The 20144-nt window shown below is 42.0% G+C and overlaps 10 protein-coding genes across 10 annotated transcripts; 7 read left to right on the top strand and 3 right to left on the bottom strand.

Annotated features, from left to right (window-relative positions):
• Positions 1-489: 489 nt before the first annotated feature.
• Positions 490-843, top strand: JH06_3117 (hypothetical protein; the record flags this gene model as incomplete). Its single annotated transcript, XM_014671042.1, has 1 exon — positions 490-843. The coding sequence occupies one exon, from the start codon at positions 490-492 to the stop codon at positions 841-843; it is 354 nt and encodes a 117-aa protein (XP_014526528.1).
• A 511-nt stretch (positions 844-1354) lies between these two features.
• On the bottom strand, positions 1355-2620 carry JH06_3116 (hypothetical protein; the record flags this gene model as incomplete). The annotated part of the gene is made up of 5 exons (XM_014671041.1): positions 1355-1632; positions 1666-1806; positions 1837-2039; positions 2070-2420; positions 2451-2620. 5 exons carry the CDS (start codon positions 2618-2620, stop codon positions 1355-1357), a joined length of 1143 nt encoding a protein of 380 aa, XP_014526527.1.
• A 4022-nt stretch (positions 2621-6642) lies between these two features.
• On the top strand, positions 6643-7706 carry JH06_3115 (pantoate--beta-alanine ligase; the record flags this gene model as incomplete). The annotated part of the gene is given in 6 exon segments (XM_014671040.1): positions 6643-6656; positions 6723-6849; positions 6864-6982; positions 7012-7316; positions 7339-7484; positions 7515-7706. 6 exon segments carry the CDS (start codon positions 6643-6645, stop codon positions 7704-7706), a joined length of 903 nt encoding a protein of 300 aa, XP_014526526.1.
• Positions 7666-9562, bottom strand: JH06_3114 (hypothetical protein; the record flags this gene model as incomplete). The annotated part of the gene is made up of 5 exons (XM_014671039.1): positions 7666-7887; positions 7918-9149; positions 9186-9268; positions 9299-9417; positions 9449-9562. The coding sequence occupies 5 exons, from the start codon at positions 9560-9562 to the stop codon at positions 7666-7668; spliced, it is 1770 nt and encodes a 589-aa protein (XP_014526525.1).
• Positions 9563-9776: 214 nt separating this feature from the next.
• Positions 9777-10674, top strand: JH06_3113 (60S ribosomal protein L7-like protein; the record flags this gene model as incomplete). The annotated part of the gene is made up of 4 exons (XM_014671038.1): positions 9777-9829; positions 9863-9947; positions 9982-10383; positions 10414-10674. 4 exons carry the CDS (start codon positions 9777-9779, stop codon positions 10672-10674), a joined length of 801 nt encoding a protein of 266 aa, XP_014526524.1.
• Positions 10675-10831: 157 nt separating this feature from the next.
• Positions 10832-12407, top strand: JH06_3112 (hypothetical protein; the record flags this gene model as incomplete). Its single annotated transcript, XM_014671037.1, is given in 8 exon segments — positions 10832-10852; positions 10866-10909; positions 10942-11034; positions 11068-11331; positions 11363-11920; positions 11951-12040; positions 12071-12245; positions 12276-12407. The coding sequence occupies 8 exon segments, from the start codon at positions 10832-10834 to the stop codon at positions 12405-12407; spliced, it is 1377 nt and encodes a 458-aa protein (XP_014526523.1).
• A 27-nt stretch (positions 12408-12434) lies between these two features.
• On the bottom strand, positions 12435-14237 carry JH06_3111 (hypothetical protein; the record flags this gene model as incomplete). Its single annotated transcript, XM_014671036.1, has 2 exons — positions 12435-13788; positions 13819-14237. The coding sequence occupies 2 exons, from the start codon at positions 14235-14237 to the stop codon at positions 12435-12437; spliced, it is 1773 nt and encodes a 590-aa protein (XP_014526522.1).
• A 758-nt stretch (positions 14238-14995) lies between these two features.
• On the top strand, positions 14996-15421 carry JH06_3110 (hypothetical protein; the record flags this gene model as incomplete). The annotated part of the gene is made up of 2 exons (XM_014671035.1): positions 14996-15094; positions 15125-15421. The coding sequence occupies 2 exons, from the start codon at positions 14996-14998 to the stop codon at positions 15419-15421; spliced, it is 396 nt and encodes a 131-aa protein (XP_014526521.1).
• Positions 15422-15602: 181 nt separating this feature from the next.
• JH06_3109 (hypothetical protein) lies at positions 15603-16055 on the top strand (the record flags this gene model as incomplete). The annotated part of the gene is made up of 2 exons (XM_014671034.1): positions 15603-15707; positions 15738-16055. The coding sequence occupies 2 exons, from the start codon at positions 15603-15605 to the stop codon at positions 16053-16055; spliced, it is 423 nt and encodes a 140-aa protein (XP_014526520.1).
• Positions 16056-17774: 1719 nt separating this feature from the next.
• JH06_3108 (hypothetical protein) lies at positions 17775-19860 on the top strand (the record flags this gene model as incomplete). The annotated part of the gene is made up of 6 exons (XM_014671033.1): positions 17775-17849; positions 17871-18498; positions 18529-18749; positions 18781-19379; positions 19410-19604; positions 19659-19860. The coding sequence occupies 6 exons, from the start codon at positions 17775-17777 to the stop codon at positions 19858-19860; spliced, it is 1920 nt and encodes a 639-aa protein (XP_014526519.1).
• Positions 19861-20144: the final 284 nt, after the last annotated feature.

Raw genomic sequence — 20144 nt, 5'->3', positions numbered from 1 at the left:
TGCACAGGGACAAATGAAGGAGTACCGAGAGAAGGAACATCGTGTGTTGTGGATGATCAGCAAGGTGATGGGACAGAAGGAGTATTTCCTGAAGGTAGTGTTCAATCTGGAAAAGCCTGCGAACCAATTCATCACAAAGGAGATTGGTCCGATTGCGTAGGAATGAGGAGAGGTTGTGAGTGTAGAATCAACTTTGAGATTCCGAACTATCAGGTGTCGGGACTGCGAATCAAGGGTTTGGCTGTGGATACTCAGGATAAGAATTACAATGCGTAGGAGAAGAGGACACGAATGAGGTGTAGACACAGATACATTCGATACATCACTCAGTCGAATAGCTATTGTTGCAGACTGTAGTTTTGCTATAGCACAGGCTTTAGGGACTTGGACGTAATCAGGTTCCAAGATCCTGTATTTTGTGTTGTTTTGCTGCGTTACAAGTTGTTGTTTGCTTATTGCTGTTTGTTGTTCAAGTTCTCATTTCATTCCATGTCATCTTTGAACCTCTTTTCGTATGCTACAGAAGAAGATAGTATTCCGTCGCAAAAGGAGCAATCAATTCAAGAGGAAACGAAGTCTGTAGTTCCTTCATCGAATAATCAAACTCCCAGCAATGACCAAAATCCAGTGGGAATTTCAAGTGTGAAGAGAGATCAATCGAATTTGGAGCAGACTGCAGAATCAAAGCAAGTGAAACAGACACCGTCAGTTCCGATTTCATCGAATGTATATAAGGTTCCAGAAGCAATTTGGAAAGCTGTTCTAGATAAGAAAACAAATCGGTACTATTACTGGAATAAAGCAAGTGTAAGTTGTGTGAATTATTCTGTAGAAAACAAATGAAACAACTTGGGAGTGTCCAGAGTAAGAGTTGCCGAATGGATGTAATCTTGTAGTTGTCTAAAACAGTCTTCTACGAATCCAAACCAAGTAGTTTCTTCCGGGATGGTATTTACTCGATGTTCGGTATGTGGAGGATGGGGAAAGGATCTTGTGAATTCGTCCGGAAAGTGTGATTATTGTGAACGAGGAAGAGATTTGGTTCAGTCCAAATCAGGTTCTGATCCATCAACTCAAACATCTCAACAAACCGCCTCTTCGCAATCAATTTATTCTTCACAACAAATCCCTCCTTCACAGATCCACAGCAGAGCTAGCGAAGTGTATGGAATGCAACCACAACTTCGAATGTATAAGAAACGGCCAGGTTGTGTTGGTTCTCTTCTCTCATAGATAGAAAGTAATATTCCCCTAAGTCGACGGTCCAAACAAAAGTGGGAAACGGATAATGTTGATCCTCTCGCTCTCGGAGATGCTCCCAAGATGCGAAAACGATATCGCGATTCCCTTGTTTTCAACAAACACTAGATTCCCGCTGAAACATCTTGCGATCAAAGGGAAGCATCTCCATTACAGGCTTCGATACATCATAAAACTTGGGAGAAGCCGTTAGAATCTCACATCCTTCTTCTGTCACCAGTAAGGTATGCTCAAATTGTGCTGATCGCTTTCCATCGGTTGTTGCTACAGTCCACTTGTCTGGCCACAATGTGTCATTTGGATTCCCGGCATTTACCATAGGCTCGATCGTGAAGATCATTCCAGGTCGGATCTTTCCCTTTCCATGATTATCTACATTCACACACTCCATCAAATGCTTACTACGAGTGTGAGGAATTGTCGGGTTGCAGTGGAATAAATGACCGATTCCATGACCACAATAGTTCCGATCCACGTAGAATCCATACTTATCCACCACATCACTCACAAATGTACCAATATCATGAACATTCATATTTGGCTTGACTAAACATAAACTAATTTCATTAGTTCAACCTGACGAAATGGCATGACGAAGACTTTCATAGGCACATTCCACGAGCTTCAAGCTCTCCTCAGGAACATTTCCCACAAAGAATGTTTCATTCAAATCTCCGTGATATCCTTTGTAATATACAGTCACATCCAGATTCACAATATCGCCATTCTGAAGTTTTCGAGAATCTGGAATTCCATGACAGACAATCTCATTTACAGAACTAACCTAATACCTATTCAGCATAACCTACGTACAAACACTCTTAGGGAAGAAGTAATAATTCAAAGGCGAAGGATACGCATTGCGCTTGATACACTCCTCCAAAACAACCTTATTAATCTCTTCCGTTGTAATACCCACATGAATAGCATTTCCAGCAGCATCCAACACCTCTCTTCCCACACGACACGCCTCACGCACTCCCTGAATATCATGGGGTGTTTTATACTCAATTCCAGAACCCTCATTCTCTTCTCCTTCTGAATGACCTGAATCCGCATATTCTGGTTTGACTATGAATGAAGGAACAGTGTCTTTTTGTGACACCTTTCCAGGTCGCAGGGATCCAGTAAACGTATAATTGTGGAACTCTGGTGGCATTCTAGCAATGAGAGGTCACGTAGACAATTACATTTTCCGTAGTTCTCTTTCGTGGTATTGTTTATGATCTTTCCAGGCTTTCTTTAAACAATCCTGACAACAAAAGTAAGTGTCAGGAAGACCGAATGAAATGCACACAGGACATTTCTTTGTTGCAGGATTTGTGCACCCCTCTCTAGCACACTGATGAGTTGCTGACATAGCAGAAAAATGAGACTATCAAACGGTGATCATGTATTATAATTATCAATGATCATATTCCCTCACTGAACAGTTTGTTCCCGTTTTCTTCCAGAACGGTCCTGGACTTATTCGTGTGAACATCCCAAACACTCAAGTCTATCTACTTCATTCCGCTTTTTGTTTACTTCACACATTATCTCGTTAGCAATGTGGCTAGAAGCAGATGTATCTGTCAAATCAAGAATGATACACTGTTCTATTCCCATTTCTGATCAAATGACTTGTGGCCAGATTGTCAAGGAGATTGAAGTAACGATTCCTCTTTTCATTCTCTGATAGAGACAAACAAGTGTTCCACGAGGTACTATCCAGTTATATAGCAAACCTCTGCTTTTGTATTCAGAAATGCTGTTCTCGGAATTGATGACAATTCAAGATGGTCTATCCAATTTGGATGTGTGTTATGGAGAATACCTCATGGTGTATGTTGTGTATGGAGAATCCATAGTTTTCACGATTCCTGTGAATTCCTATTCCTGTACTCGTCCTGCTCCAGATGTTGTCAAGGTGGGAAAGACTATAGGTACTCATTTTCAGGATCTGAAGAAAGTGAACGATTGTTTAGTTTCAGACTCATTCTGTAATAATCAAAATCGCTACTGGGCAGGAGAAACCGTTACATTCCTAATTAATGTCTTTGCTATTTCATTTTCTGAACCATAGAATCATCCTTCAATCATTAACTCGCTCATTAGTATCGTTACTCATTTGTTTTCGTGTTCCTCCCTTATCACCTCTAGAATGACGATTATTCAAACACCTTCTCTAGCCTTTGATGCTCTTTGTTATTTTGATTTCCGGAATTCTGCGAATATCTCCTATTTGACCGAAATCACTCTTTTATGTACTCAGTGTCTATCGAATGAGCATCATTTTGTTCCCTCTCATTTACTACTCGTTGCTGTAAGTACTCTCAACGCTATTATAAAGCGATTGCCCACAGTAGTAATGACATTAACAGAAGAAGAACTATACAGTGCCTATGTTCAATCCTTACTGCGATTAGTCCATGTTATTCATCAGCGTTGTAGGAATAAGTGAGATTTGTGAGATAGATGCTGACAAGGATATTCAGATCTCCGAAACTCTTCAACTCAAAACACTTGAACTCTTTTCTCATCTCTTTTCGCTTTCTGTCTGTCAGTATGCACTCTGGGAGGATATAACCTATCATTTCGTGGTTTGTATGCGTGATTATGGCTGTCTGAACCTTTCTCTTCTGTCTTCTACTCGATCTATCCTCTGTACTCTTCTTCTTGAATGCATTCAATCAGATCCCTTCAAAGTGTATCTCGAACTCCTTCTTGAATCTCTTTGTGGTTGTGCACAAGACAGTAACCGTATTCATTTGTTCTCATATCTAGTTGCTTGTTGTCAATCCATTGAAACGCAACTCTCCTGGACATCATTACTCTACTTCACTTCATCTTCTGAAACGAAGCTTCTAACATTGTTAGTGACTCTTGTAACACTTCTCCATCAGAATAGTAAGGGACTTCTCTATCTATGAAGTAGACATCTTCTCAGTTCCGCCCATCCAACTCCCCAAAGCAACAGTTTTGGTAGTATGTCGGTCGGCTGAGTTTGTTGAGACATGGTCCAGGTATTTACTGATTCGTAGCTCTCGGATCCCTCTTCAAGAGGAGGATTTTGATGTATTGAAACAACACTTCTTTCACTGTGCTCTCAGTTATGATATGATCTTCACACACCAGCTTCTTGCTCGTTATCTGGGATCGTTTGTCCCCAAACTTTCCTCACAATTTCTAACCAATTCCTCTCTATCTCCGTTCACGGTGAAGCTCTCTGAATCTCTCGAAGTTCTCTATACGTGTCGTAGCGATGCTGAAGTAGTGCATGCGATTGCATCTCTTGCTATTCTCATCAGTAATAGTTGGTAGATGGATTGCAGTTGATACGTAGAACACTATCGGAGTATGATGCATGATAAGGAACTGGTTAAACATCTTGGTGGACTGCTGGATCGATTCGCTTCTCGAAAACGAGAAGTTGGCATTGAGATCATGAACCTCCTTTCTCATATTCTGCGTGAAGGTAGGCTTTGGCTCACTTTGCAATTCCTAGATCCCTATCTAGGAGCTGCTCTCCTCACCACAAATCAATGGAGTCGATTGGCCATTGTTACGGAGTTTATCTGTTCAGATCTCACTCCAGCTAATGCTGCCATCCTCTTACAATACATTACAGCCCTTCTCTATGCTGCTACTAAGTGTCTTCGGTCTGATGGACTAAAGTGTTGGGCCTTTGCTACTCTTCCTCTTCTCCGTACACTTCTTGCAGCAATGGTTGTTCCATCTCACACTGTCGTGAATGCTCTGCATCAATATGAATCACTCTTCAGTCTCTTTGATTATATTGGTACTCACTCATACTCAACATCATATCTAGTAATCACTGATGTGCGTCTCATCGAAGGCTGGACCCAACTTCTCTCTATCGCAGCCAAAAACCACTTCTCTGCATTAGCTACGGGAGCTCTGGATCTCCTTGCTCATGTCATCACAAATACAGAGTCACCATTGGCGATTTTACGCAAAGGAAACTGCATGGAAGATTTATGCAAGCTCCTTCGGAATGTTTCTGTCAACAGTCAGCTCGCTCTACTCCAGAGTCTCTTCAACGTCCTTGCTGAGTTCCTGGATGATCCCAGTCTGTTCATGAGTTGCTTCTCATTCATAGATATCTCGTCTCTTCTCACACCCTCCATCGTCTCTGTCATCATGCGTTCTGCTCTTCTGGATCCTGCTGCAATGGCCTTTCTTCTCTATCTCATCATGTGTTGTCTTCCCCGCTGTAGCTAGATCCTCTTTTGACTTATCCTTAGGGTCGATTGATTCGCAGAAATCCACTTCTCTCCTCACACAAGCCCTGTTGGATACTCTCTCCGTCTTCTCTACAGACTCCTGGCAAGATCGGATGATCCAAATGGATACATTCTCCTTGCTGAAGCTTCTCTCGCGTATGGAAAGTTCGTTTCACAGTCCATTTTCATTCCTAGTTCTCTATCTCCCTTCCACTCTCCAGCTGCGGTCCTTCTTCCTTGTCTATACATCGGCCTTACGGCAGATATTCGCTCGCGAACTCCAAGATAACGAGTTCGAGCATCGTTCTAGCTCCTCTCATTCGATCCGACGGACACTCTCTCCGTATACTAGTCTAACAGTCCCAAGAAAGCCAGATATGCGTCAACTGATGCAAAATCAACAACCTCAACTGATTGCTCTAGCTGGACGGAATGAGAAGGTGACGATGGAGTGTATGTGTTTCTGGAAGGAGGAAAATCATCTTCCTACTAATTCTCCCAAATCCTTTCATTTTCATTGTTGTAACTATAAATGTCGGTGTTCATCGTGTGCCGAGGGATGTTCTGTTGATCCTTTGGAATCTTTGTTACCTCTTTTGAGTCTCTTTTCATGCATATCCAAGGCTACAGATACAGATTCTCCTGGCATACTTTCTCAACTTGTGTCCTATGAAGAGATGGAAGCACTCCAAGCGGATATTGCGCAGATCGCAGCTACCAGTGACCACATGCTTCTTCCTAAGATTATGATAGTGATTGATACGATTCTCCAAGGACTGGATCGAAAGGGTGAAATCATTTTATTACTCTTATCTCTAGAGCCATTGAGTCGGTATCAGCGAACACCAGGGAAGATGAAAGTCCGCGACTTGATTCCTAGTACAGATTGTCGAAGAGAATCAACAGAATCCCTAGACGTGTTGACAAAGAGAATCTTGGTGAAATTGAATTCCCAAACCATGGATCATCCATGGAATGAAGCTGTAGAATTCCGACTTGACCCAGTTTGACCTCTATTTGTTGGTCTAACTTGTGCAATAGTGTTGTATATGTTTGTTGAATGTATATGCGATTTTGCATGTTTCCATTTGGGTAGACGATTGATCCAATAGAACGGGGAAAAGGGGAAAATTGTAGGTTACTCAAATTATTAATCATGGGTATCGTTGTGTAAGATAGAAATGGGAGGTATTAATAGGATAGATTGAAGACTGTCGAAGAGGTAAGAGAGTATAGAAACAAGATGGTCGCCGAGTTTTACGAGAAGAACCATCGTTTCCCAACTATTGGCTTTGTTCCTACGATGGGAGCACTTCATCAGGGTCATTTGAGTCTAATTAAGAGAGTTTGGGAATTATGGGGAGTATTAGGATATAGGCTCGTGAAAACAACGATATTGTGATGGCAAGTATTTTCGTAAATCCTAAACAGTTTGCTCCTCATGAGGATTTTGCTGCCTATCCTCGTACTCTAGAGGCCGATTGCAAATTGATTGAGTACTTTTTTTTTGTCATTTTTGACTTAGGTCGGTGGGTTGTGATGCTGCCTTTGCTCCAACAGACGAGATTATGTATCCCAAGGAACCTAAATATTTGACTTATGTTACTATCGAAGGAAGCGATAGTATTAGTGAAGGTGCTGCTCGTCCTGGCTTCTTCCGTGGTGTTGCCACTGTAGTGACCAAGCTTTTCAACATTGTTCAGCCCACAAATGCTTATTTTGGTCAAAAGGACGGTTTACAGGCGATCATGGTGAAACAGTTTGTTCGTGATCTCAATATCCCTGTCACGATTACAGTGTGTCCTATTGTTCGTGCTGTAGATTTGTTAGGTGGATCTGATATTGTAGGAAGATGGTCTTGCTCTCTCCTCCCGTAATGCCTATCTGTCAGCTGAAGAGCGTGCAGCTGCTCCCTCTCTGTACAAATCGCTCTGTGCCTTCCGTGCTTCATTCGAGAAAGGTGAACGCGATGTAGAAGTTCTGTCCAAGGCCACACGAGTAAGTGAGAAAAGAGATAATGACAACTAGGAGTCTCTGGCTCAAGAACCTCGCTTTAAGATTGACTACCTGAGTGTTGCCAATGCAGTAACTGCTCAGGAATTGACAGGAACACTTCAGGAGAAGGATCTAAAGGACGGCATCTTTGTTTCCATTGCTGCTTGGATCGGAACAACGCGTCTTATCGATAACATCGTTCTCCATTCTTTTGTTTGTTTTTAAGCATCAATCTGTTAGAACAAACACAAGAAGTATCTACATCAAGACTAATTTCACTTTGTCCATCGTTATTGTGAACAGAAAAACTCGAGCCCAGAGCCACTGCTGGATTCGATTCACTCATCAATTCCTTCTCCTCTTCTGTAGGGTCTTCTTTGAATAGTTGTCGTTTCACCGGATCGCCCTACAAATGATAGAATCTATCCACAGTCACATTTGGAGGTTGTTGTGAATCTTGTTGCAAGTTCTGGTGCAGATCCTGTTCGGAGTCCTGAGGAGATTTCGGAACCGACTTTTGGGGCGATTTCGCATTCACAACAGCAAGAAGACGAGAGACTTGTCCACTGACCTCATTTAGAGCCAGTGTTGCTCGACTGTGATCATTCGTAATGTAATAATTGCTCTCTTGCAACTCTGCTATCTTCTTCTGCAGCTGGAGAATGAAAATATTCTGACTTTCAATCTTCTGCTGCAGTTCCTCATTCGTCTTTGAGAATAAACTGACTCGTCGATCGGCCGTGTCTCCAATATCCTTATATCGCATATACTCCTGACTCAGTCGCACATTCTCATTCCGGGCTTCTGCCAAGAGAGTTTGCAAGTCATTCAAACGATGCTCCAGATCATCAAGTTTCTTCTGCAGACTTGCTACTTGCGACTCGGCATCCAATCGCTCTGAATGCTCAGATGCTAACTTCCCCGTGATATCATTCAGTTGTTTCTCTCGCAAATCTAACTGTTGCTCTTTTCGTTTCAACTCGGTCTCCTTTGAGAGAAGGTGTTGTCGCTTCTCCTTCACAAATCCATCCATCTTTGCATACAATTGTTGTGTGTCTTTCAGCTTGCTCAAAGCCTCTTCGATTTCCTCTTGATGCTCACTCAATCGAGCTTCTCGTTCTGCCATGGATCGCTCCAGTGTCTCTTCATGCTCACTCAAAGCCTTTTCACGTTCCTCGATCTCTTGAAGCTTCGCTTCCACCTCTTCATTGTGTTTCGCAAGTGCTTCTTCCAGTAGTCTCACTTGCTCACGTCGCTGATCGATGGCCTCCTCCTTCACACGTTGCACATCATCCAGTTCCATTTCACGACTTTTGACTCGTTTCTGTGACTCTTCCAACTCATCAATATACTTCTGTTTTGAGAACAGCAGACGTTCCACCTCATGAGCTTTCTCCTCAGCTTCTCGACGGAGTTGAGCCGCCTCCTCGTGCCACTGATCCACTTCCTGTTCCTTCTGAAGAATCGACTGTTCTCGTTGTGTTAGCTCCAGTGCACGTCGACGCAAACGATCACGTTCACCCGTGATATCACGATCTGTGGTTTGTGACTGTAGCTCAAGTTGCACATGCAAATTGCTAATCTCCTGACGCAGTTGCAGATTCTCCTCAGCTAGAGAACGATTGAATCGGCCTTCATCTTGCGAAGCCATCCCATTTTCCTTTCCTTCTAAACGTCTCTACTCTTCAAATAAAAGGGAACTACTAACGACTTCTCGCTCCAGAAAACTGATCTTGTTCACCATTTCATCCATCTTTCTCTCACGATCTGATACTTCCATAGCCCTTCTACACATTAGAACTCTCAAATAACTCCACATTTCCAACGCTCTTTTCTTTTTATCATATCGCTGTTTCTTTCGTTTCAATGACTCTCGAGCATCCTGAATTCCTTTTGTCGCTTTGCGAATCGTCTCGATGGTAATCCACGCAGAATCCTAACTGTAATTCATTCAAAAATCCATTTACTTTCGGTATATAAACAGGATCCGATGAGCTGCGAGGAGAAGGCATCTCATCTGAATCGCTGAGATCACTACTACTAAGATTCATGAGTTGCGGATCGAAGACTGGTCCACTCATAACGAACCGCTGTCCGAGATATGTTTGAATTTACAGACCCAAAAACGAAATACAAAGTATTCTGTGTTTTCGTCATGACAGAATTCCATTAAGATTCTAAGATTTACATGAGTCGATTCCCCGCTAGTTTGATTCAATCCCCACGGTTTCATTCTTTATGGTCAATTCGTGAAGAAGCATAGATTCTCGGCTTCATACCGTTGATTTAAATACAATGTCACTGATTGGAGAGGAGAACGCAAACAAGCCTGACCTGATGCGCAATTCGTAAGACATTGGACTGGACTTATTATCGCGAAGAGTAGAGGAGGTCAAATTGCGACGTCGAAGAAATGCCAATAAAGTGGCAGCCGAAACTCTGGCTTCAGCGGCACTCCAAAAGAAGGTTTGCCTTTTGTTGAATTAGTGATTGGGAATAGGCAGAAATCAGGAAAGAACGCAAGAAGAACCAGTTTTTGACTCCTGAGAAGTTGATGAAACTGAGCATTGATGTATTGTTGTGTCTTCGGTGTTACGTACAGAAAAAGAACGATAGAAAGCGGTTCAGACGGCAGTCGAAGCGTCTGAACAATGCATTTATTCATTTCGATTCATCGGAGCAACTTCTCGCAGTTCTGCGTATCCAGTCGTTGAAAGATGCTAGTAAGGGAACAGTTGATATCCTGAAAGAGCTCCGTCTGACTGCGGACTATGCGGTTGTATTCTGTCGCCGAACACCCGAATTGATGCGCAAGCTGATTCTAGTTGAACCCTATGTTGCATGGGGCCATCCAAATCTCACTACAATCCAGGAATTGCTAACAAAGCATGCTTTCACAATCGTATATAAGAATGAATAATCTTATGGATAGATTGATGATAAACGTGTCGCTGTATCGGATAATACTATGGTGGAAGATCACTTAGGAAGTAAGAATGTTATTTGTGTGGCGGATATGCAACATGAGATTCAAACCATGGGACCTGCATTTGATGATGTTGTTACGTTCTTGGCTCCTTTTGTGCTTTCTTCTGCTCTTTCCAGGATTGAAGTGAACTATTTGCATAAGAACTCCCTCCCGAAAGGAGATCAGGGAGAGAAGATCAATGATATAATTAAAAGTATGCTTTAGTGTTCTTTTACTACCTGTTTCTTTATGTTCCAACTTGCGTTTCGAAGGATAGGGTCTTCTATTAGGCACAGTTCGATTGCCAAGGCAACAGTATCGGTGCGATTATTCTCGATGACAAGTGCGGAACTTCGAAATACGCTCCAACAAATATACGATGATGTATGTTCCATTCGAAAAGGTATAATCCATAGACACTCCTTCCTCTTAATAGCAAAGTCAATGGTCCTCTTGAGAAGTAGATCCATATGAAAATGAGTTTATTACTAGTACCCATCAACAAATTCCTGCAATGCCGATTGTTTTTCTTTTGGGTAATCATTCTAGTGGAAAGTCAACTTTTATAAACTGTATCACAGGCCAGTAGGGAGAAGATATGACAAAGATGAAGAATAGAAATATTCAACATACTGGTGTCGCTCCTACGGATGATAGCTTTACTGTTATTGTTCCTGGGAATGAGAATTCGATCAAGGACGGAAGGACCATTGTTGACGACCCAACTTTTGGATTTGGTGGACTCCAGCGCTTCGGTCATCCTTTCCTCAGTCATCTTTCGATGAAGGTGCGTAATGATATTGCTACAAAGGATATCCTATTAATCGACAGTCCTGGAATGATCGATAATCCCTCTGTAGATTCGACCAAACAATCTTCTAGGTGGGATGTATCTATTTGATTTAACATTTAGAGATCGAGGATATGACTTCATGGGTGTAACAAAATGGTTTGCCGAGAAAGCAGATGTGATTCTCTTCTTTTTTGACCCCGAGAAGCCTGGAACCACTGGAGAAACACTTCAGGCGTTGACACAAGCACTTCAGGGACAAGATGCCAAGTTACATATCATTCTGAACAAGGTCGATCAATTCTCAAAGATCCACGATTTTGGTCGTGCTTATGGAGCATTAGCATGGAATCTAGCAAAGATCATTCCTCGGAAAGATATGCCTGAGATATATACCATGTGCATTCCTCATGATGAGGATATGCACGAGCCCGAATCATCATGCATTCCTCTTAAGGATCTCCAGCACAATCGTCAGCAGGTATTTGATATCACTTTGAATGCGCCGGCATCGCGTATGGACAATATGATCTCTCATCTCAGTGATTCAGCTCAAATGTTACTGCTGCATTCTCGGATGATCAATGCTTTGAAATCGAATACCTCACAGTTGAATCGATCCAAGTGGATTAGTAGTGTTTCTCTCACTCTCTTGGGTGGATTGCTTACAGCTGGATTCTGGTAGGTGTAACATATGGAGATGATTGGTAGGTTACAAGGGTTGTCGATGGATCTGACGGCAGTTACAGGAATCGCCTCATTAGTATTAGGAGGATCGAAGTTCGCTTACATGGATTATCAGTGAGAAAGAAGGGTTTGAATAAGAGATAGGAATAAGAAGAAGTGTAAGAAGATGCTGTCAGAGGAGGCCATGGATGGTCTATTCCGATCAATCTACTTTAAGGAAATATCCAATGGAGATGAGTTTATTCAAGGTGTGTGGCATCGTGTATCTCCTTCAATGATGCAAATGCTGAAGACTATTGGATTAAATGAGTGCAAAATGGTATGGAATGAGAATAAGAATGATATGTAGTTAAAGAAATCAGAATTGAAACAGTTAGAGGATGTAATTCGTGTTACCGTACCTAAACTGCGAAGAGACACAACTCCTTCTCGTGCAGGAGATGATCGTATAACACTGACTGATTCGTTTCTTGTTTATTGAACAAAGCATTAGCAAGAACTATATATACTATTTAGGCATCCACTGTCCTTGATAACCCATCATTGGATACATCATCTCAGGCATATTCTGATCCATCATGAAGAATGGTTGAGGATAGAAAACTATCGGTTGTTGTGGCATCATATACATCATCCGATTATCTTCTCCAGCTTCGTATAATTCTGGAGCATTGGGATTTGGCCACATTCCTTGAGGTGCAGATTGCATATTTGGTGCTGACCGCATGTCCGATCCTGATTGCATATTGGGAGTCGATTGCATATTTGGTGCTGACTGCATACTAGGGGCTGACTGCATGTCTGATACTCCTTGATACTGTGATGGTATTCCTTGCACTCTGTATTGTTCAGCTGTGATTCTACTAGAAGATATGTTCTTTTCATCTGAAGGATTAAATTGGGTATTTACATTCGTCGGGTGATAGGAAGGGGTTGAAAGAGGATGCAATGACTTTCCTTCTGTACTTGGCTTCAACTCCATCTGACGCTGGCGAGCTCCCCATGAACCCTTTGGCTTCATGTCTTCTTTCACAGGCTCTGAGACCCGTTCTCGAGACCCTGGAGTCTGGCGTGTTGGTTCTCGATGTGTATTTCGAGATTGGTCTCGCATATTAGGAATCTCCATTTGCTTCGATCCTCTTCTCCGGTCCCTGGTGAAATGATGGTTCGATTTAGGAACTGGGATCTCTCTGCGATGAAGGTCTTGATGTTGCGAAGACATAGAGGGCATAACTAGAGTCGAGGAACGGGCGGATCCAGAACTTTCAGACAGATCCATTGTTGGCTGCCTTCTCTGAGGACAGAACACTTCTGACTCCTTTTCTGCAGGTCCTTCTCGCGGCTTTTTATTCTGCTTCGTGGGTTTAAGACATGGTTTGGTGGGTTCTATAGGTTTCCCTGAAATAGTCCGAGGACCAGGATTTGGAGTTAATTTCTCAGGAACTGTTGATTCCATATTCTTTTCTGGTTCTCGGCGTTTCCTAGTCCATTTAAAAGGCTTTTGGGAATAACCTAAGGGCTTCTTAATGGTTGCTGGAGAAGCCTCGTGTTTGTTAGACTTTGGAAGCTTTATCTTTGGCTTCACCTCCGACTTCACCTCAGGAACTGTTTCACTCTTCACAACTCCCACATCACTATTCGGACAATCCCTCGCAATATGACCAAGTTGCTGACATAAATAGCACTTCTCCTCACTAATAGGCTTTTCGTTCTGCTGATGAGTCTTTGAATTGGACTTTCCTCGATTCGAACGGTTGTGAGAATTACGCCGTGAAGATTGAGATTCCTGCTCAAAACGATCGTGTTTCCACTCACCGTCACTCTTTCTCTTTGGTACAACGCGACTTTGCACAATCGTTTGCCTATATCTCAACCAATGTAAAATTAACTACGCAGCATTTCCACGAAGATCGTGGGCAAAGTATCGAGTGTTTCGAGGAACAATCGTGGGATCTTGTGTTTCTCCCTTCTTTTGCATCTTTGTTCCTTCATTCAAAGGATCTTCCTTCTCTTCTGTATGGCTTTTATCACTTCCTGAACCGAGTTCAGTACTCTCTTCACCAGTCTTCAAATCCTCTTTCAGATCGTCTTCACCAATATACTCCTTTTTTCCTGTTTCATTGTGCACTAAACTCTCATCACAAACAGTCTGTTCTTCAACAGTCGGTTTATCTCTACTTCTAAAGACTCCATCACAATCCAACTCATGAATATCGAGAGACAAGTCAGACTTCACAGGAATGGTATCAACAGGTGATTCGGTTTCTTCTTTTGACATTACAGGTGGTTGCGTTTCTTCATTTGCATCCATTCTCCACTTTTTCAGTTTTGAATGTAATTGTTTATTCATGTAAGATACCGCCAAATTGTTGAAATAACCGTTATGTCGCCTTCCTCTCAATTCATATTCTTGCCACAGTCTTGAGATGAATGGAGCAAACCAGAGTCCGTTTGAGTCCGTGCTCTCATTTGTGACGGGAAAACCGACACAGGACAAAGAAAAGTTGAGAGAAAGAGGTGGGTTGTTGCCTGTTTGTGATGAATTGCAGAAGCAGGATCATGGCTACTTATGGCTACTGATCTAGTCCCATTTTCTCCAAATTCCCTTCGTCCTTCAAGTGGTCTCGTGAATGACGGAGGTAAGGACATAGATCATTATTAATTGGAAGACCGAGTCGGACAGGACTTCTTAGGGTGGGATACAACGAACCCATATGAAGACAGCATGCTTTCTTCTTTTTCTCTTCAACTTCCTGATTCTTCTGCAGACTCTACGGATGGTCTGAATTCCTTAAACCCAATTGCTTTGCCTCCTCCAGCTCTTCGAGACTCCAGCAAACTCGATGACACAACTTCTGGAAACCCCGTTCAACATCCTACTGTTATTAATCCACAATTAGCGCCTCCAAGTACTCCCTTAAATCAACAATCGCTTCTCGGGACTCCATATGTATCCTATCCATATCCTTATTATCCAGCAACAATGCCAAGTAGAAAAATTATGAATTTGGGTTAGGAATAGTGAATGGCTCGAGAAAACGATCTCAAACTGTCGAAACAAGCAGTTCAATGGATGAAAAGAGGAAGAAACGTTTGGAGAAGAACCGTGAGATTGCCAAAAATTGTCGGAAACGAAAAAAGGAGAAGCGTGAAGCTCTCGAAGAAGAAGTAGATATGTGATGATTTTCTGATGCTCAGATTACGCGACTGCGTGAGGAGAATTGTCGGATGCGGATTCAGTTAGAGAATGACACTGATGATCAAAGTCTTCGACAGAAGCGTTCTGAAAGTCTGGAACGGTTATGTCAATTCTATGAGACACATGATCGAGAAGCAATGAAGAGTGAGATTCAAGAATATGTTCGGCAATGGGGATTCTTTGTTCAGAAGCGGCTTACAATGGCTGAATTCCATTTAGAGCAGTTGAAGATGCTTGTTCTTCCTACACAGGTATGTGGTGGTTTGTTTGGAGTGTATGCAGTTGAAAGCGAATGATAATAGTTGTTTATCCTTCGAAACAGAGCTGCTAAACGAATGAAATCTACACACAATACTACTCTTTTGAGGGGTGGAGCTGTGGAGCTCCGATCTTGAAGGTGGTGTGTGTTTTGCTTGTCATGTGATGTTGTGTGATGAAGAGAACACAAACCGACATAACCGCTTGTAGGTGACTAAGATGTGCATGTGGGCTATGGAGCAAGGTGATGAGTTCTTTGATCAACAGTTGAATGAGATGAGATATGGAGGAGGCATCTGGAATATGATTGCCTCTGTTCTGCAAGTAGATACGAGTATATAGATTCACACATAGCCTACTCCTGGACAGATGAAGGAGATTCTCCGAAGTCGACGAGGGACAGTTCAACAACAAGAAAACGTTGCCTCTGTATTAGATATCGTTGATCAAGTTCAGAAACGACTTCGAGAAACGATGAATAGCATGAAAGAACAATTGGAGGGAATTGTGAATACACTCACTCCAGAACAACAAGTTCACTTTTTGATGTGGTCACAGGACGTTCTACGGGAACCTGAAAAACTGGAATCGTTGGTAATGGTTTTGAAGAAGCGGATTGAAGGGAATTCCGATACCAAGAGCAATACTAGTTCACCCGATGATGATGTTTGACTTCCTATTGTTTGTTAGTATTTGTATTGATTCATTCGTTTTCTTGTTTTCGCTATTTGATATTTGGTTTTTATATAAATGCAACAAACTGGTATTTCCAAAGGTGATGATTGGGATAGCGACGATGACTGGGATTTTGGTAGGTTAAGTTGATCTTCGTGAAATTCGAGATGAACCGACGAAAGTGATCCATTTTCCAACTCGAGGATTAAGAGGAGATGAGCCTGGAAAGGATTCAGTTGATGTTGGTTTTGGAAAAGATGATATTGAAGATGAGAAAGAAATATCCTTAACCAGATCATATAATTTGTGGATCCTTTATTCTTCACCCATTGGATATGAACCAAGGAGAATCACCGTTAACACCCGTTGAAAATGAAACAGGGGAATCAATACAGATATCAGAAGAGAAAGTGGAGTCTGTTAATGAAGGTAGTGTCTTTCTTTGTGGAAATGAGTTGTAGACGATCTGGAGACCTTCTTAGATCAAATTGATGTGGAAAGTACAGGGGAGACGGTTGAAGAGATTTCTCGGCAGATTGAGAACTGTGATGTTTTGAACGAGTTAGATGATTCTACGGATGTTGGAAATTCGTCTATATCTGTTGAGAAGTCTGGTATTGATCAGATAGTGGAATCTGCAACTGAACCTTCTGAGTCAGCCGTTGAGCAGGTCAGTGAGTCAGTTATTACCCCAGATGCTGACCTAGTAAGTGAACAAATGGCTGAGCCTATTCCTGAGCCTGTTGCCGAGCCTGCTACTGAACTTCATGAGTCTGCTGCTGAACCTACTGTTGAGCCTGTTGCTGAACCAACTAACGAATCTGCTGTTGAACCTATTGCTCAACCAGTACCAGAGAAAGAATCCACTCCTCGATCTCTCTCTCACCTGAAATTATCTGATCTGATCTCAGATACTGTGAGTCTCACACGCTCTTCATCTCAAATCCCTGATGAACTGAATACACGCCTCTTTATGCTCAATCAACAGATCAATTCTGATACTCCTGATACACATCTCATTCGACAACTCCTCTCGTATCATTCTGTCCCATCTATCCCTGACGATTATCGTCATGGTGTCTATTGTAGTCTTCTAGGAGTACAAATGATCATTGCCGTTAAATGTAGATCACACAAGAGAAAGTGAAACTAGTTCATTCAATGGAATGGTCGGTTACAACTGTAAACAAAGAGATGATTCGTGATTACGTGGAGCACATCTTCTTCAGATTCTCTTCAGATGGTTTGATTGACTCGATTCCATTATACCTAGTTTTTGAAAAGTCTCAACTCATTGAAGATGTTGTATGGATTCATTTAGGTCTAATAGAATTGACTAGTACTCGCTATAGACATGGTATTTTAGATTAATGGATTACACGAATAGTATACTCTGAAATAGCCTTACTTTTGCTAGCAAAGGTTCATATGACACGAAGTGAAACATTATTAGCTATATTAAAGCTATTCTTAAATGAAGTCTCTTCTATTGAATCTATTAGTGGAAAAAAAGGTATTAGAAAAAGTAGACAATTATTGGTAGAAGAATTGGAATTATATCGTGAACGGGTATTGATGGAAGGAAAGAAAGATGAATATTATCCTGATCAAATAGCAATTCTATCAACATCACGAAATCAATCAGCTCTACGAATTCATTCGTTACTTCGTCTCTTTGTGGAATTTCACCTTCCACGTTTGTTTAATCATTTCATGATGATTGATGATACATGGTGGTATCCTCGTTCTTATGATATTGAGAATGAAGCAGATTTTGTTACGGTTCTCGTTGTAGAATGGAGTCATTTCTAGACATCTGAAGGACGAGAAGATCCTCATAATCTTCTCACAGGAATCGAAGGCATTGTGCCCACATGTTGGCTGCTTACCGACTTCATGAATCCTGCTATCTACAGAGATTCGGATGTATGGTCTTCAGATCTCTGTCTGCCTGTTCTTGATCAGATGCTGATTCGTGGATCTCCTTCCTTTTCGGTCTATTTCTTCTTGTCATTACTGCAGAATGCGCAGAAAGAGATTTTATCGATTCAATCTGCAGTTGAACTGGAAGAGTTCATTCTGTTGCTGCCTTGGAGAACACAGCCTGATCAACTCGACTCGCTTATCGAGCAGGCTGTGGCTATGGAGAAAATCACCCCAGTTTCTGTTAATCAAACCTTAGTAAGTGTAGGAGCGCAGTGCGCATCAGAACTACTTCCAGATGCTCTCATAGGAGAGGATAATCTATGGACTCGTCGTATGGACGCTTTCCAGAGTCACATGGAGATTCCAGATGGCAGTCCACTTCACCAAGCAATGCAACGATTTGCTGGTCTCGAACAACAACTGGAGATGTATGTGCTGAAGGAATATGGTATTCCTCGTATCCTCTCCCGAGACTTGCCATATTCTCTATCAGCATCAATGGCGAATCAGATGAGTGAGTGAAGGAATAGAGCCTGATATCTAGATATGGGAGCTATCGAATGCATGATGATTCAACCAGAAGAAGCTGTAAGTTCGCTCAATGCTACAAGTGGTGGTCGCAATTATTTCTTCCTGGATATTCGTAATTTGATGAATGGTTATCAAGGAATCCTAGCAACAGGAGTCACGGCAGAAGGCAAGGTATGGAAAACTCCAATGCTTGTAGAGGGAATCATTTCTTGCTTAAAGGAGCTAAAGCCAACAGTAAGAGAGAATGCGAGAGAATGAAGACTAGACGATCATTGCTGTGTTTCATACAGGAAAGCCTGAAGAGGCTGACAAAGAACAGAATGAGACAATGGATTGTTTGAAGTACGTTTTGGATGGAAATATAAGCTTAAGAGTGTTGCGCAAGAATCATTTGTCTCATGTTTGTATTGTCAAAGGTGGTTTCTATGCAATTCATGAGTATCTCTATCGTTCTCATCGTATGGACTGGCTTGTTGATCATGACCCTGATCATTGTGATGTATGTGCTTATTACAAAATGTCACACACATTGGATTCACTGGTTACAGCGAGTATCAATCTAGCCTCCAAAGCATGTATCCTTTCTCTCTCTTGTTCATATCAAGCTCAAAAGGCAAGCAAGGCATTGACAACCCTTCAACAGAAGACACAGGCAGTCTTGGCGAAACCTGAAACAGGCCTGGAGAGTGTAGCAGAGTTGGGTGAAAAGGGAAAAAACCTCTTGTCGAAGGCATTCATGTGGACTCGGGCAAAGAGTGCTACGTTAATGGAAGAGGTAGCAAAGAAGGTGAATGCGGTTTCAGAGGCCGAACAAATACGTACTGTACCGCAACAAGTGGACCAATCCGTGTTTACAGTAGATGAGTAAGAGAAGACGATGACTATGAGTACTAGTGATGAAGAAGATGTGTTCTATGAGAGAGCGAAAGTAGATAAGTCTCTTCTAGCGATGATCACAGATTTGAAACCAAATCAACGATTTGAAGACTCTGGATTTATTCATGGAGGAGGCTTAGTGTACGATGTTGATAGTGTCTCGCTTACAGATTGTGTAATGACGGAAGTGAGGAAAGGGGGGAAGAATGAAACGTAGAATCCACATAGTATCCTATTATTTGCAAATCGGATGATCTGTTTCTATAGGCAAGGAGCTAACTGTGTGGTAGAATGTAATCTCAATGTCTTGGACATCAAGAAGATGACGTTCAAGAAAGGTGATAAAACAATTCTTTCTTTGTATCTACAGGATAAGAATGGTACCATTCGTGTCTTCCGTGTCCAACTCGAGGAGGCTACGGATTTCTGCCAGGACGTTCAGGTCATGATAGGAGACTACTCTGAGTAATCTGTTACTAAGTGTTTGTTACAGAAGTGTCACAAATACCCCTGATTTTGAGTTTCGATCGGAGAAACTCCCTATATCTCATTGAAACCTTTGTCAATAGATAAGGATGCAGGCTAGATTGAAAGGCATGAAGGGACTTGTGCGATGCACAGAGAAGCTGTTTTGTATGAGAAGTTCTATGAGACTTTTCTCAGCGGCAGCTTCTCCCTCAAGTGCTGTATATGAGCACATTAGCAACATGAAGACACAAGACCTATTCCAGTTTGAACCCTTCAATGACTCTG

Source organism: Blastocystis sp. subtype 4 (genome assembly GCF_000743755.1).
Source record: "Blastocystis sp. subtype 4 strain WR1 chromosome Unknown seqid_0200, whole genome shotgun sequence".
Classification (NCBI taxonomy): domain Eukaryota; class Bigyra; order Opalinata; family Blastocystidae; genus Blastocystis; species Blastocystis sp. subtype 4.
The sequence above is the reverse complement of the archived record's forward strand: the minus strand, read 5'-3'. Positions and strand labels throughout refer to the sequence as shown.